Source organism: Hemitrygon akajei, chromosome 8 (assembly GCF_048418815.1).
Source record: "Hemitrygon akajei chromosome 8, sHemAka1.3, whole genome shotgun sequence".
Classification (NCBI taxonomy): Eukaryota; Metazoa; Chordata; class Chondrichthyes; order Myliobatiformes; family Dasyatidae; genus Hemitrygon; species Hemitrygon akajei.
The window spans coordinates 93293326-93310524 of NC_133131.1; the positions used below are offsets into that span (position 1 = coordinate 93293326).

Below are 17199 nucleotides of genomic sequence, written 5' to 3' on the forward strand. Positions count from 1 at the left end.
GTCCCTGTTTCTATTAGGCTATCTGTAGTATGATCCCATCAGTGTGGTTTCACTCTTCCTATTCCTTGTACATTAATTACCCATTCCTGCCCCTCTCTCAATCAAGTTTCAGTAATAGCCACTGCATTGTAGTTTCATGTACTGATCAATGCTCTAAGTTCATCACCCTTACCCATAATATTCCTAGCTTCAAAATATGTACACTTTAAACTATTCGAATCATCATACCTGTTATTTCAATTTTGCCTTTCAATATTTCCCCTGACACCTACCTTCTAGTCCAATCCTTCCTTTCCCGACACGGTGCTCTGGTTTCCAGTTCTCTGCAAAACTAGTTCAAACTCTCCTGTGTAGCGTCAGAAAACCTCCTGGCCAGGATCTTGGTTTCCTTCCAGTTCAGGTGCAACCTATCCCTCCTGTACTGATCCCGCCTTCCCAGAAAAGGTTCCAATGATCCAACAACTGGAAACCCTGCCCCCTGCACCATCTCCACAACCATTCAGTCATCCGTGTTGTCAGCCTATTCCTACCTGCACTAGCCGATGTCATTGAGAGTAATCTGGTGGTCCTTCTCATTAGCCTCTTTCCTGACTTATTATACTCACTGCGTAGGACCTCTTCCCATTCCCCGCCTGTGTCATTGGTGCCAATATGCATTGCGACCTCTGGCTGTTTCCTGAACCCTCCCCACCAAGAATATCCTGCATCTGCTCTGACTCATTTTAAATTGCTCATTGAGAATGCAGAAATCTCACTTTGTGTACTGTCTCTGACTCTACACAATGTTATGTGTTCCACGTGCAACTGTACAGATAAAGTTTTATCACATAAATACTGGTGAAAACCACCTCAATATTTTCTTTGTTAACAGAAGAGATTCTGCAGATGCTGAAATCTTGAGCAACATACACAAAATACTTGCAGGCAGTGTAGCACCGCTGAGAAGAGCCAAATGAAACACAAACACTGTAATGTTCTTGCGTCAGTCACTTTATGGTGAATGAGTACAACGTGTGCTGCCTTTCCCCCTCAGCAGGCAGGCATCAGCAATCATTCGTGTGCTGAAGATTGAATGCAAGTCAATGGCAGATTCAGTGCTCGATACTATAAAAGAACACCATACACACAGATTCGGGATGCAGAGGCAGAAATAAACAGGAGTTACAGGGAGATAGTCACCCCTAAGAGTCAGGAGGTAGGTAGCGGGGTGACTGTCAGGAGAGGGAAGGGGAATAGACAGAATGAGCAGAGCACCACTGTGGCTGTTCCCATCAATAATAAGTATACCATTTTGGATACTGTTGGTGGGGATGACCTACCAGGGACAAGTTTCAGTGGTTGCGTCTCTGGCACTGAGACTGGACCCTCAGCTCAGAAGGGAAGGAGGGAAAAGAAGAGAGCAGTAGTGGTAGGGGATTCGATAGTTAGGGGGACAAATAGGAGGTTCTGTGGAAGAGATCGAGAACCCCAGATGGTCTGTTGCCTCCTTGGTGCCAAGGTCTGCGATATCTCGGATCAAGTTCTCAGTATTCTCAAGAAGGAGGGTGAGCAGCCAGATGTCGTTGTCCATGTAGGGACCAATGACGTGGATAGGAAGAAGGAGGAGGTCCTGCAAAGAGAATTTAGGGAGTTAGGTGCAAAGTTGAAGGACAGGATCTCCAGGGTTGCAATCTCAGGATTGCTACCCATGCCATGTGCTAGTGAGGCTAGAAAGAGGAAGATAATGCAGCTAAATACGTGGCTAAGGAGTTGGTGCAGGAGGGAGTGCTTCATGTTTCTGGACAATTGGGCCTTGTTCCAGGGAAGGTGGGACCTGTTCTGACGGGACAGGTTGCACCTGAAATGGAGGGGGACTAACATCCCTGTGGGAAGATTTCCTAGATCTGCTCCGGAGGGTTTAAACTAGATTGGCAGGGGGAGGGGAAACCAGAGTGTTAGAGCAAATAGTGAGGTGGAGGAGGATAAAGGTCATGCGAGAGCTGCAAGTATAGTGCATGGAGTAAAGCCAGATTTAACATATAAAGAGGCTTTGAGGAAAGAGCAGCAGAATAAAGGGTGTAAAGGTAGTAAGGTAGAAGGGCTAAAGTGTGTGGACTTCAATGCAAGAAGCATCAGGAACAAAGGTGATGAACTGAGAGCTTGGATACATACATGGAATTATGATGTAGTGGCCATTACAGAGACTTGATTGGCACCAGGGCAGGAATGGATTCTCAATATTCCTGGGGTTCAGTGTTTTAAAAGGGATGGGGGGGAGAAGGGGGAGGAGGGGTGGCATTTCTGGTCAGCGATACTATTACAGCTACAGGAAGGGTGGGTATTGTAGCAGGATCCTCTTTTGAGTCAGTATGGGTGGAAGTCAGGAACAGGAAGGGAGCAGTTACTCTACTGGGAGTATTCTATAGGCCCCCTGGTAGCAGCAGAGATACCGAGGAGCAGATTGGGAGGTAGATTTTGGAAAGGTGCAAGAATAACAGTGTTGTTATCATGGGTGACTTTAACTTCCCTAATATTGATTAGCACCTGATTAGTTCCAATGGTTTAGACAGGGCAGAATTTGTTAAGTGCATCCAGGACGGATTCCTGTCACAGTATGTTAACAGGCCGACTAGGGGGAATGCCATACTAAATCTAGTATTAGGTAACAAACCGGGTCAGGTCACAGATCTGTCAGTGGGTGAGGAAGACAGTGACCACCTCTCCCTGGCCTTCAGCATTATCATGGAAAAGGATAGAATCAGAGAGGACAGGAAAAATTTTTTATTGGGGAAGGGCAAATTACGAGGCTATAAGGCTAGAACTTGCGGGTGTGAATTGGGATGATGTTTTTGCAGGGAAATGCGCTATGGACATGTGGTCGATGTTTAGGGATCTCCTGCAGGATGTTAGGGATAAATTTGTCCCGGTAAGGAAGATAAAGAATGGTAGGGTGAAGGAACCGTGGGTGACAAGTGAGGTGGAGAATCTAGTCAGGTGGAAGAAAGCAGCATACGTGAGGTTTAGGAAGCAAGGATCAGATGAGTCTATTGAGGAATATAGGGTAGCAAGAAAGGAGCTTAAGAAGGGGCTGAGAAGAGCAAGAAGGGGGCATGAGAAGGCCTTGGTGAGTAGGGTAAAGGAAAACCCCAAGGCATTCTTCAATTATGTGAAGAAGAAAAGGATGACAGGAGTGAAGGTAGGACCAATTAGAGATAAAGGTGGGAAGATGTGCCTGGAGACTGTGGAAGTGAGTGAGGTCCTCAGTGAATACTTCTCTTCAGTAATCACCAATGAGAGGGAACTTGATGTTGGTGAGGACAATATGAGTGAGGTTGATGTTCTGGAGCATGTTGATATTAAGGGAGAAGAGGTGTTGGAGTTGTTAAAATACATTAGGACGGATGAGTCCACGGGGCCTGATGGAATATTCCCCAGGCTGCTCCACGAGGTGAGGGAAGAGATTGCTGAGCCTCTGGCTAGGATCTTTATGTCCTCGTTGTCCATGGGAATGGTACCGGGGGACTGGAGTGAGGCGAATGTTGTCCCTTTGTTCAAAAAAGTTAGTAGGGATAGTCCAGGTAATTATAGACCAGTGAGCCTTACGTCTGTGGTGGGAAAGCTGTTGGAAAAGATTCTTAGAGATAGAATCGATGGGCATTTAGAGAATCATGGTCTGATCAGGGACAGTCAGCATGGCTTTGTGAAGGGCAGATTGTGTCTAACAAGCCTGATAGAGTTCTTTGAGAATGTGACCAGGCATATAGATGAGGGTAGTGCAGTGGATGTGATCTACATGGATTTTAGCAAGGCATTTGACAAGGTACCACATGGTAGGCTTATTCAGAAAGTCAGAAGGCATGGGATCCAGGGAAGTTTGGCCAGGTGGATTCAAAATTGGCTTGCCCGCAGAAAGCAGAGGGCCGTGGTGGAGGGAGTACTTTCGGATTGGAGGGTTGTGACTAGTGATTCCCACAAGGATCAGTTCTGGGACCTCTACTTTTCGTGATTTTTATTAAAGACCTGGATGTGGGGGTAGAAGGGTGGGTTGGCAAGTTTGCAGATGACACAAAGATTGGTGGTGTTGTAGATAGTGTAGAGGATTGTCGAAGATTGCAGAGAGACATTGATAGGATGCAGAAGTGGGCTGAGAAGTGGCAGATGGAGTTCAACCCAGAGAAGTGTGAGGTGGTACACTTTGGAAGGACAAACTCCAAGGCAGAGTACAAAGTAAATGGCAGGATACTTGGGAGTGTGGAGGAGCAGAGGGATCTGGGGGTGCATGTCCACAGATCCCTGAAAGTTGCTTCACCGGTAGATAGGGTAGTTAAGAAAACTTATGAGGTGTTAGCTTTCATAAGTCAAGGGATAGAGTTTAAGAGTCACGGGGTAATGATGCAGCTCTATAAAACTCTGGTTAGGACACACTTGGAGTACTGTGTCCAGTTCTGGTTGCCTCAATATAGGAAGGATGTGGAAGCATTGGAAAGGGTACAGAGGAGATTTACCAGGATGCTGCCTGGTTTAGAGAGTATGCATTTTGGGTTGATCCGAGATTAAAGGAACTAGGGCTTTACTCTCTGGAGAGAAGGAGGATGAGAGGAGACATGATAGAGGTATACAAGATAATAAGTGAATAGATAAGAGTGGACAGCCTCTTCCCCAGGGCACCACTGCTCAGTACAAGAGGATATGGCTTTAAGGTAAGGGGAGGGAAGTTCAAGGGGGATATTAGAGGAAGGTTTTTTACTCAGAGTGGTTGGTGCGTGGAATGCACTGCCTGAGTCAGTGGTGGAGGCAGATACACTCGTGAAATTTAAGAGACTACTAGACAGGTATATGGAGGAATTTAAGGTGGGGGGGGGGTTATATGGGAGGCAGGGTTTAAGGGTTGGCACAACATTGTGGGCCGAAGGGCCTGTACTGTGCTGTATTGTTCTATGTTCTATCCCTTCACATGTAACATTTGTAATGATTTCATACATTTAAATTACCACATTAGACATAAAATGATCACAGTACAGTTGGTCCTCCTTAACTGCAAATTCCGCATCCGCGAATTCAACCAACCGCAAATCGCAAAAACCCAGAAGTGCTCTTCCAGCACTTGTTGTTCGAGCATGTACAGACATTTTTTTCTTGTCATTATTCCCTAAACAATGCAGTATAACAACTATTTTACATAGCATTTACATTGTATTAGGTATTATAAGTAATCTAGAGATGATTTAAAGTATACGGGAGGATGTGCGTGGGTTATCGGGATTAAAAAAAATTGGAAGTTCTCTTACTGAGTAAATAGGAACAGGTATATCCGGTATTATTTAGCATCAGTTAGTCAAATGTTTGTCTTAGTACATAGTATATATTTTACCTTTCTATGCATATAAAACACTTAAGAACGTATGTTTCAGCACCCTTTCCACCGTGCCGGGTTGATGTGGAGGATCAAAAACCCCAAACCCCAAAACCTAATAATTAAACCACTGCGTTGCTTAGTAATAATTGTAGCTTTCATCGGGGCAGAGCTTTTCTCACTTTATCCTTTAAAATTGTTCCGATCGTTGACCGACGTAGCCTAATGCTTTTCCAGTGACCGATGTCGTTTCACCTCTTTCCGATCGCTTTATTATTTCCACTTTATTTTCAGTCGTGATCATGATTATTTTTGTGAACAGAAACACTGCACATTCAGAGCTCTGGCGCTGGGTCTTATTGTCCATCGCACTGAGACAGGTTAAATAAGGTCTGGGGTTCCGCTGGGTCCTAAGATCCACCGTATTGAAACGGGTTGAATAAGAGACTTGAGCATCCGCGAGGGTTCCCGGAACCAATCCCTCGCGGATAAGGAGTCTCTCTATATATATATATATAAACTGTGCAATTTACCTTCAATTTACAAACGTACTTTGTTTTATTATTTGATCTTTCATGATTATTCAACAGTAAAGGCTCATTTTATTTTGCTAGGGTGACCAGGGAAATCCAGGTCCAGCTGGCCCACCGGGTTTTGGCATCAAAGGAGTGCCAGGCAAACAGGTAAAATTCTTATTCGTTTAGCACCAAATGTTCCTCTTTAATTTATGGCATTTTAAATATTGAATGTACTGAGACTGTGCACTGACTGACCTGCTGATTTTCAACGTATCTGTCCATATGAATTCCAGTTTTGCTAGCTTGCTCTTAAATGAGTACAGCAAGCTCATTTCCAACTCACTTTTAGCTCCAAATGAATTTTATTTCCACAGTCAGTGGTGCTCCGCTTTTGCCCGGTGTGCTTGTTTGATTTGATTTGAAGCCATGTGTGTACAAAGCTATTTCATAATTTGATCTTCAAAGTTTAGATTGATGAAAACAAAATAGTAAAAAATGATTATAACACTTAGGCATCTTCTGTTAAACCGTTTGTCCAAAGCATGAATAAAATGTTAACACATCTTGCTTAGCAGCAGCAGTATTCTGTCTGAACTTAGTCTCCTTCAAGGATCCAGCAGAAGATAGCATCCTTCTCAGGGGCAGTGATGGAACTGTGGTTTCTACTGTAAACTGATTTGCAGATAATTTCCTTTGGCAATGCTCAACCTAACAAATCTAACAACCTTGTCTATGTCTTTGCTATTGGGGACTGCTACATCTTTATCAGAATCTACAGCATTCTGATGAGTTAGGCAACAAATACAGCTCTGCTCCCCGGGCAAATATGTGTAGCACACACATTTGTAACTATTTGTGTTATTTTCTTTTCATAATATAGCAAAATTTTAAAAAAAACAAGAAATGCTGTTTCTGATCATGCATATGGACTCCCAAAGTCCAGGTGATATTGTGAGCTTGAAGATGGGGTCAGCTTCTATTGTATCACTTAGCCCCTAACAAAAAATATGTATGATTTAGGAACTGGACTGGGCCTCTTGGTCCCTCAGATCTGCTCTGCCATTTAATAAGATCATAGTTGATCTGATTCTCAGTTCAACTCCACATTCCCATCTACCCACTTCAACCTGTACTAAAGCTTGGGACACATACCACCAAACTCCAGGACATTTCTATCCTGCTGTTGCAAGACTCTCGATCAGACCTCTCGTATGATAGATTCAGAATCAGAATTAAGTTTATTGTTACTGACATACTGTATGTTGTGAAATTTATTTTGTGACAGCTGTAAAAGGCATAAAAAAAGTTACAATAATATATAGTGCAAAAGAGACAAACTCTTAGCCTTTCAGTCTACTTCGTCATGACCCTCACACCCTATTTGTATGTCTGTGTTGCACATTCGCTATAAATGTAACTCTCTATTCTGTGTTCTGTTATTCTTTATTCCTTCTGTACTTCCTCTCTACATATGCAAGGAATGGTCTACCCGGTAATTAGACAGAAATTGTGAGGAATAAGACAGCAATTGCCAAGAGAACAGTCCTCTGTTCTTCACAAAATGCCGAAAGCATCCCATAGATTTATACCCGAATCCTTATCCCAAGAGCTCCTAATTCTGAAAACATACAAATGGATTCTGCCACCACTGAAAGAATATTTTCTGTCATTAGTATTATTTTTTAGAACTGGCAATAACACCTTTTTTAATAGCTTAATGGAGACAAAATGAATAATATTCTTTAATATTTTTCAGTTTAGTTTTAAAACCCGTGAGAAATATTATTACCAGGTTTTTTTTACTAGTATAACCATCCAAGGAACAAATAGACAAATATGATTTTTATTAGAAAATGAAGTATTAAGTCATCAAAATGGCATTCGCTATCTGCCAATTCCTCCAATAAAACTTCTAACTTTCTTTCATTGTACTTGTGTATCTAGGAAAAGAGTAACTTATCTAAACAATATATTTTGTTTTTGTTTAAGTGTACTATAGTCTGATTTTCTCTGTGCTTCCCCTGCCACCAACATCATCATCCTCTGTTGCCTTCTCATATATTCTCCCTTGCTCTCTACCATATAATGGGGCTTCTTTTTGTTATTTCCCTCTTTTTTCTCGGCACAGAAAACGTGCTTTATCTCCAACATCTTTGATGAAAGATCAGCAACACATTCCCACATATGACAATGTTAAACCAATTACCAATGACTATTGCCTTATACACTCTTGCTTATCAAATATCTATCCACTTTGCCCTTAACAATTATTCAGACTGTTTCTCCTGCTCTCACAAAGAGTAAGAGGGAGCAAAGGAGGGAAATTTTGGGATTGGAGCATGGTGCATATCTTAGATGCCAGATCCAATAATGCAGAGAAAAGGAGACCAACAGCAGAGATAGCGCCCTATATGATCTCAGGTTTTGTGAGCTCCTCAGGGAGAAAAGCAGAAGAAGATGGCTTGCAATGTAGAAGAGATGCCTAGGTTTATTTTTCTGCCTTCTTGGATGGTCCTGGCAAATGGGACTGGTTTGCTTAGTCACTGTTGATACAACAACTCTGCCATCCCAGGAACCAACCCTTGGGTAGGTTTTAATGGGGCTTCACATGATCCAGCCAGATTTGGTCGTTAATGGCTAAACAAACCATTTACCATGTTCATTCAAGTCACATCTTTGGACTGGAGAAGTAGGCACAATGAAAATGGGTAAAGGTTTAATTAGTAACAATTAGATCTGTTTGCTTTCCTCTTTAATGTCCACTTGACTATAATTAACCAAATGTGTGCTGGTAGGTTAATTGGCTACTGAAAGTTGGCTGTAAATGCAGAATCAAAAAGAAATTGACGGCATGGGTGTGAGGTCATAGATTGTAGTGGTACAGTGATTTAAGCAGAAAGGGACTGGGATTGATGGGGTTGCTCTGCTGGGAGATAGCATGGTTCCAAAAGGCTAAAAGGTCTTCATCTGTGTCAAAATAAATAATGCATACATTGAAAGCATTCATAAGTATTTATTCAACTTGTAGGACAAGGAAATTCACATAGTCGATGCTAATGCAGATAAAAATGTCCTTTGCATCATTTTACTCTGTGTTGCCCTGATAATATTACACGGTTCTGAAGACGAGAAAAACTGTTCCTACTATATTCACATGATAAACATGAATTATATAAATGTACAGTTAAAGACCCTGCTGCAAAATCTGATGCTAAGTTCAACTAATATTTCCAGCCGAACGCTATGACTGATGAGACCTCCTCAGAGAAAGCACCACCAGACTGAAAGAAAAGTAGCATTAAATATTGGCAATCGAAGCAAGTTTGAGAAATCTGCCGGTGTTACTGAAGAGAAAGGATAGTTTAATATGTTGAACATAACTTTCATTAGAACTGAAAACAAATTAATTGGTGGAGAAAAGGAGGGCAATGAGAATGCTAGTTTAATCACAGAGAGGAAATTCAAACTACAAAATAGACAAGGAGCACATTGTCAAATTATACAAAAGATCATTGCAGTGAAGCAGTGAAAGATGTCAGATGGACATAATTGCAAACTGCCAATATAAAAAGGCCATCTAAAGAGAAAAGAGACCAGCTGATCAAAAGGATGGAACTGAGTTGACAGAGGTCTACAGTGGAAACATGCTGTATCCTAGGTAATTTCCCCCCACCCCCAGAGGAAAAGCTACTGCCCTTTAATTTGACATATTTTCCAGAATGGAATTTTTGTTTCCTTGTGGAATAGTCTCAGTGAATAGCTTGACAGCTGTTGGTCTAAATATGTGAGAACTAGAGCCAGCACAATAAGACCTAAGAAATTCAAACAACAACACACACAAAATGCTGGTGGAACACAGCAGGCCAGGCAGCATCTATAGGGAGAAGCACTGTCGACGTTTCGGGCTGAGACCCTTCGTCAGGACTAACTGAAAGGAAAGATAGTAAGAGATTTGAAAGTAGTCGGGGGAGGGGGAAATGCAAAATGATAGGAGAAGACCAGAGGGGGTGGGATGAAGCTAGGAGCTGGAAAGGTGATTGGCGAAAGTGATACAGAGCTGGAGAAGGGAAAGGATCATGGGACGGGAGGCCTCGGGAGAAAGAAAGGGGGAGGGGGAGCACTGGAGGGAGATGGAGAACAGGCTGAGTGATGGGCAGAGAGAGAGAAAAAAACAAACAACTAAATATGTCAGGAATGGGGTAAGAAGGGGAGGAGGGGCATTAACGGAAGTTAGAGAAGTCAATGTTCATGCCATCAGGTTGGAGGCTACCCAGCTGGTATATAAGGTGTTGTTCCTCCAACCTGAGTTTGGATTCATTTTGACAGTAGAGGAGGCCATGGATAGACATATCAGAATGGGAATGGGACGTGGAATTAAAATGTGTGGCCACTGGGAGATCGGGTCTCATCAATATATAAAAGGCCACACTGGGAGCACCGGACACAGTATACCACACCAGCTGACTCACAGGTGAAGTGTTGCCTCACCTGGAAGGACTGTCTGGGGCCCTGAATGGTGGTGAGGGAGGAAGTGTAAGGGCAGGTGTAGACCGTTTCGCTGAAAGACCCAACGCAGACTGGGAGACCGTTTCGCTGAACACCTACGCTCGGTCCGCCAGAGAAAGCAGGATCTCCCAGTGGCCACACATTTTAATTCCATGTCCCATTCCCATTCTGATATGTCTATCCATGGCCTCCTCTACTGTCAAAATAAATCCAAACTCAGGTGGAGGAACAACACTTTATATACTGGCTGGGTAGCCTCCAACCTGATGGCATGAACATTGACTTCTCTAACTTCCGTTAATGCCCCTCCTCCCATTCTTACCCCATCCCTGATATATTTAGTTCTTTTCCCCCCCTCCTTTTCTCTCTCTCTCTCTCTCTCTGCCCATCACTCTGCCTGTTCTCCATCTCCCTCTGGTGCTCCCCCCACCTTTCTTTCTCCCGAGGCCTCCTGTCCCATGACCCTTTCCCTTCTCCAGCTCTGTATCCCTTTCGCCAATCACCTTTCCAGCTCTTAGCTTCATCCCACCCCCTCCGGTCTTCTCCTATCATTTCGCATTTCCCCCTCCCCCCACTACTTTCAAATCTCTTACTATCTTTCCTTTTGGTTAGTCCTGACAAAGGGTCTCAGCCCGAAACGTCGACAGTGCTTCTCCTTATAGATGCTGCCTGGCCTGCTGTGTTCCACCAGCATTTTGTGTGTGTTGTTTGAATTTCCAGCATCTGCAGATTTCCTCGTGTTTGCTCTTTAAGTACAAGCAGAATTAGGCCACTCAGCCCATTAAATCTGCTCCACCATTCCACCATGTCTGATTTATTATCCCTCTCAACAAAAATAGTATGTTGGCCTTTGTTTGCGGGAGGATTTGAGTTAAGATTGCAGATACCAAGATCTGGTGCAGCATCGGGAATATTGCATACAGCTCTGACGTCCCTACCTTCCATAAACTGAGTTTAATGATGTTCACGAGACTGATCTCTGGAATGACATATTTGTCATATAAGGAACTGTTAAGCTGACTAGGTCCTGAATTTAGAAGAGTAAGGAGTGATTTCATTGAAACGTGCAAAGTTTATATATACTGTAGTTGCTGAGATCGATGTGGATTTGATGATTCTCCTTGTTGGGATACTTGGAACCAGAGGACGTGGATGCATAATAAGGGGTTCTTCAGGATTGGGACAAGAAGTAACGTACCTTGGGAATTTTCTACCCAAGCCAGAAAGGTTCTGTCACTGAGTATATTCAAGACAGAGTTTAATAAGTTGTTAGACTTTAAGGGATTCAAGAGAAATAGCGTTAGGGAAGTGTCATGGAGGTGAAAGATCAAGCATGATCATTTGATTGGTGGGGTAGGTAAGTAAGATGGCTCAAACAACACACTTTTTGTTCTGTTTCCTTTATTATATAGAGCAGGGGAGAGTATCGGCACATCTTCTAGACCAAATAGACTATTAAGTGCTTCCTCCTGGGCCCCCAAACTTCGCTGCTGTCCTGGCACCACCTCTGTCTGTAGGGTCATGATCAGGATCAAGCATCCCTTGAGTTGGGGTTGTAGCCCTTATCCCTCTTCCCACTAATATAGCAGTACGATCCTTGTTTGTCGTTGCTGCCTCTGCTATATTGGTCTTTATTTGATTGAGAATCAATCCTATCAACTAGTCTGGGTGAATATATTGCTTTAAAAACAAAAGCAGCTTGTTGGGTTAAAACTGCATGTGGTGAAAAGTAAAATTTATAGCTGAGGACCTTGCCCCACTATTTGAAAACATGGCACTGGAATATCAGGACCAAGCTTATTACTGCAAGATTAAGATGGAATTATTTATTTTCAAATATATAATATAATATAAACTTCTCTGCTTTTCAGGAACACTGGAGACTTGTGTACTGCCAGTGAGACATCAGAGAGTGATTTTATTTTTAACTTAGTGAGGTGTTTGGGCATCAGTTCCCTCGCATCAGTCTTGTGCAGCCACTGAAATCCCCAAAGTAAATTTCTCAAATATGATAGAGATTAGGAAAACAATGCTGTAAAAACAAAAAAAAATTTCTTACTAATATTTTTTAGAAAATCTGACAAGTTCAACTGGCTACACAGTGTGAGCAAGTTTGTCTTCACTAACTACTAAGCAGTATTTGAGGGATGTGACCTGAGAGCTTTCTGCAACAGAGTTCCACATAAAAATAAAGTTGAAAAATGTGTTTGTAGTTTGTTACTGAGTAAGTTTGTTATTCTGGAACTTTCTTACTGTGTTCTAGGGTGAGCCTGGTAAAAGGGGACCCAGTGGTTTTCTTGGATATCCTGGACCAGCCGGACCTATTGGACCCAAGGTAAATTCCTTTATATTGGTCTTATTCTTCAGAACCAAATGGAAAATCCCATTCAGCTAAATTTTACTTGTAAATAGTAATTTAGCTCTCCAATAAAATAATGCATTTCTAATTGTTAATAAAATCATTAATTTATGGCACTGTAAAGCCATTTGTAGAAAAGCCACACAACACAGAAAAAGGCCTCCTGGCTCATTGTGTTCAAACCAACTATGAAGCACCAGTCTAATACTAATCCCATTTTTTTCCCCACATCCCTCTCAGCCCTTCCATTCGCTTTGCCGCCCCAATTGCAGTTTACAGTAGTTAACTCACTATCCAGCTCAGTTCATCTTTGGGAGAAAAGTGCTGCATCCAAAGAAACCACAAAGGGATTACTCGAGAATGTATCTGGTTTACAGCCTGAGCATCTAGGCTCTGGAGGTTTGAGACAGCACTGTGACCCTATTTAACTGAGTTTTTAATGTTTAATTCTATTGGCTGCTCTCTCCCTAATTGAACAAAGTTAGATAATGACCTGCTTAGCAAGTCATGCACAATTTAATAAAGCTCATTTGAAACAGATGTTCATATATAATTATGTTAATAATGGCATCTTATATGAAGTTAACTGGAAGCACAAATTACTCACCACCTCCCACAGTAGGCCCAGACAATACAGATAATTTGCACCCAGTGCATAATCAATAGGAACATTTATCAGAACATTGGGCAAAAAGGATTTCAGTAGTCCAAATGACCTAATGCTGAATTAAGGTGTGCGAAGTGCTTGGATTGCATTCTGGCCCTTTGATGTGTGGGGGAAAAATACTCTATTATTCCATCACCTTGCTTGCAGTTTCCATGGTATATTAATACTTTCCTTACAACATTCGTTACAGGGCTGTTGAGTTCTGATGGGAGATGAGTAAGGGAGATGGGGCAGTGGGATGAAATCAGAAGAGTGCTTACCATCTTAACAATGAGACTGAAGGAAACAGTAATTCTGTATGCAATTCCCTCATGTAAGTTCAGTGAGAAGGGTTTCAGTGATACGAGTCCAAAACAAAGGTGGAGAGCAGAGCCTCTCATGGTGCACTTGGATGAGGATATGTCACCAGATGGTGCACATGCTGCTGAAGCAACGGAGAAGTTTTTTGGCTTCAGATTTTACCACAAGGGAAACGTCTGATTTATTTCTTCTGGAAAGGAAACTAGAACATGTTGCAGGTGAAAGGCACAATACTGATCTCACTTCAGAGTCAATGTGACTAGTGAAGAGTTTTGTAAATTTAGGGTGAATAAATCTGAGGGACTTGATAAAATGCATTGCAGGAATTTTTAGGGAATAAGACAGGAAATTATAGAAATTATATGAATTATAAAATGCTACAGAAGTCAGCGGAATTACTGGAATGATGCCAAGAATTGCAGCAAGGCAGCTGCTATTGATTTTTTTCTTCTGTGGTAGGAAAATATAAGGTCATCCATTTTGAATTAAATTCTAAAGTAATGATAATATCCTGGAACATCTGTACAGAGATAAAATGATAAAAGCAAGCAATAGTGCCGATTATGAAAGGATCTTCCTTGTTGACAGTCTTTTATGGTGTAACAAAGGAGCTTTCTGACAACTTAGGGAAACTAAGACTGCAAATAAAGAAATCAAACCATAGTCAGTGGTAGCATTTCTACTGGATGATAGATACAAATGTAAGAGGATTGTCTCAGCTTCACAATATGTGCCCTTTGTGGTAGCTGTGGAACTAAACCTGTAGAGCTGATAGTGACAATAAAAAGTCCTGGATATATGCAATTGTCAATTAGAGTTCAGTGAAAAGGTGCGTGAAGTGCCTGAGAAATGGCCAAACATTCTAAATGACAATGTTGTGCAATTTTTATTAGGAATCTCTTCATGGGTGCTAGAGGATCAAGTGGTTCCACACATCACTTTAGCCTTAATCCTAAGGAGCTGAAATCTAAAAAGGATGTCGATATTAGTCCCCTAATGTCAAGGCAAAATGTAACTTCTTATAGTAATGAGAAATCATAATAAAAATGAATCAACTAGAATCACACTCAATGTAAAAAAGAATTTTGGTGTATTTTGGAGTCTAATCATCTTAGATTGAAGACATTGACTTGCTTAGCAGTTCATTGGTCAGTGTCTTCAGTCCAAATATCATCATAATTATCATTGTCATTTCTTGCATTGTAAAGTCAGAAGTAGCTGTGTTTGCTGATCGTTACACAGTGTCCAATTCCTCAAAGAATGACCTAGTTCATACTTGCATATAAGAAGACTTAGACACCTGTCCAGCACAGACTGATAAGTGGCAAAAATGTTATGCCACTGAAGAGTCATCTAGTGACTATCTCCATCTTTGGAGAGTTTAACCGTCTACCCACAATCTTCACTGCCATTGGCATCACAGAGTCTTTAATATTACAGGGGTAATTATTAGACAGCTATATGTGGCTACAAGAGCAGGATAGAGTCTGGATGGGGTGCCACCTAGTACAGTGGTTAGCGTGATACTCTCACAGCTCAGGGTGACGGAGTTCGGAGTTCAATTCTGGAACCATCTGTAAGACGTTTGTAAGTTCTTCCCGTGAGTGCATGGGCTTCCTTCAGGTGCTCCTGTATCCTCCCACAGTCCAAAGACATACCAGGTAGTAGGTTAATTGTAAATCATCCTATGATTAGGTAGGTAGTCCTCCGTTAGTCTCGATAGACCATGGATTTGCGCCTTGGAAAGTTTCCAGGGTGCAAGCCTGGGCAAGGTTTTTTTTTATGGAAGACTGGCAGTTGCCCAAGCTGCAAGCCTCCCCTCTCCACGCCACCAATGTTGTCCAAGGGAAGGGCACTAGGACCCATACAACTTGGCACCGGTGTCGTCGCAGAGCAATGTGTGGTTATGTGCCTTGCTCAAGGACACACACGCAGCCTCAGCCAAGGCTCAAACTAGTGACCTTCAGATCACTAGACTGATGCCTTAACCACTTGGCCACGCGCCAACACCATCCTGTGATTAGGCTAGGGTTAAATAGGGGGTTGCTGGGCAGTGTGGCTTGTTGGGCTGGAAGGGCCTGTTCTTCACTCTACCTCTAAATAAAATAAAACAAAATAATTTCTGTGGCGAGTGACTGTCATTCGAAACCTTTCAACCATGAAAATTATATTACTGGGAATCATTTCTAAGCAAAGGCAGTCAATGATGATTAAACTTTCTGTCACTTCCAGTGCTCTAGAAGAGTTTTTTGGCTATTCGAGGAAAGAGGTATTTGAATACCTAGCACAAAATCCAAGGTCTACTGGACAGCAAAGACGCTTCTCCTCCTTTGTATGTCAGAGACTTAAGCTATCAACCCAAAGCACTGGAGAATTGTCACTAATGCTGTTTCTACAAAACTCTTCAAATCCACTAAAAGCACGTGAACAAAAATCAGGGTCCTCATGTAGGGTTTCAATCTGAACTGTTATTAATTTCTTTTCTCCAGCGATATTACTCAACCTGCTGAATTTCTCCAACAGATTGTTTGTTGTTTCAGATTCGAACACATGCAGTCTCTTGTTTCTCTCTGAATCAATATCAGTGTCCTCTTCCGAGTCACCATCCCCAGTGAAACTCAAATTGGCTTCTTAGGTCAGGGTATGACATTTTCAACAGATGGACTGAAGACACCATTCAAGGATATCCACAAAACCAAAATCCTTGGGAAAAATGCAAGATCTCCATTGACTCCTAGGGGACCCTGACCAATGATAGCTCACAATGGAGGAGCATTTGGGATGGCACTGAGAATCTCAAACCTGTGCATTGGGAGCAGACAGAAACCCAGCATTAACAACAGCGAACATGCCTCAGTTCCCTAACTTCTCACCCTCAAAATCTGTGATTCCACATTCAGCTCAATAGTCGCCTTCAAACTCTCAGGACCGGAGTGAAACCGGGTCATCCTTGATATCAAGAAGCAGGCTGAGCGGGTTCCTGGCATGTAGTTATTGGTTAAGTGCAATTCTGCTGTACTATAAATTATTGGATGCTGGAGGAAGGTGTTAAGAGTTCGTTGGACAGCAAGAAGATCCAACAAGTCAATACTTGAAGAAATACAGCCAGACTGCTCACTAGGAGGCTTGATTACGAGACAAGAGCTCAGATATTTCGGCCACATCATGAGAAGACAGGATTCCTTGGAGAAGTCTCTCACGTTAGGTAAAATAGAATGTAAAGAAGGAGAGGACAATAGCGGCTACGATGGATAGATAATATTACTCAGACAATGCATATGACCTTGGGGGATCTTAGAGAGGCAGTTTCCAACAAGAAGGCTTGGTGTGCAAGAGTCCCTAAGGTCACAAAGAGTTGAACTCAACTTAATGACTGAACAACAAACACATAAATCAATGTGTAAAGTTCCATTTGTTAGAATGTACAAAATGTATGGCAGCGTTGATCTGATAAATGGCAAACAGATTAGCTGACAGAATAGAGGCCAGATGTTGTGGAGTTATTGGTGAAGTCTGC

General features: G+C 42.2%; 1 protein-coding gene across 3 annotated transcripts in view; it reads left to right on the forward strand.

Moving 5' to 3' along the window:
- The window catches only part of LOC140732055 (uncharacterized), a 125599-nt gene that overhangs the window by 39473 nt on the left and 68927 nt on the right, over window positions 1-17199 (forward strand). For all 3 annotated transcript variants that reach the window (XM_073054178.1, XM_073054180.1, XM_073054179.1), the window contains exons 9-10: window positions 5947-6015; window positions 12620-12691. In XM_073054178.1, the coding sequence (XP_072910279.1) occupies window positions 5947-6015; window positions 12620-12691 (141 nt within the window). The remainder of the gene's footprint in view (window positions 1-5946; window positions 6016-12619; window positions 12692-17199) is intronic.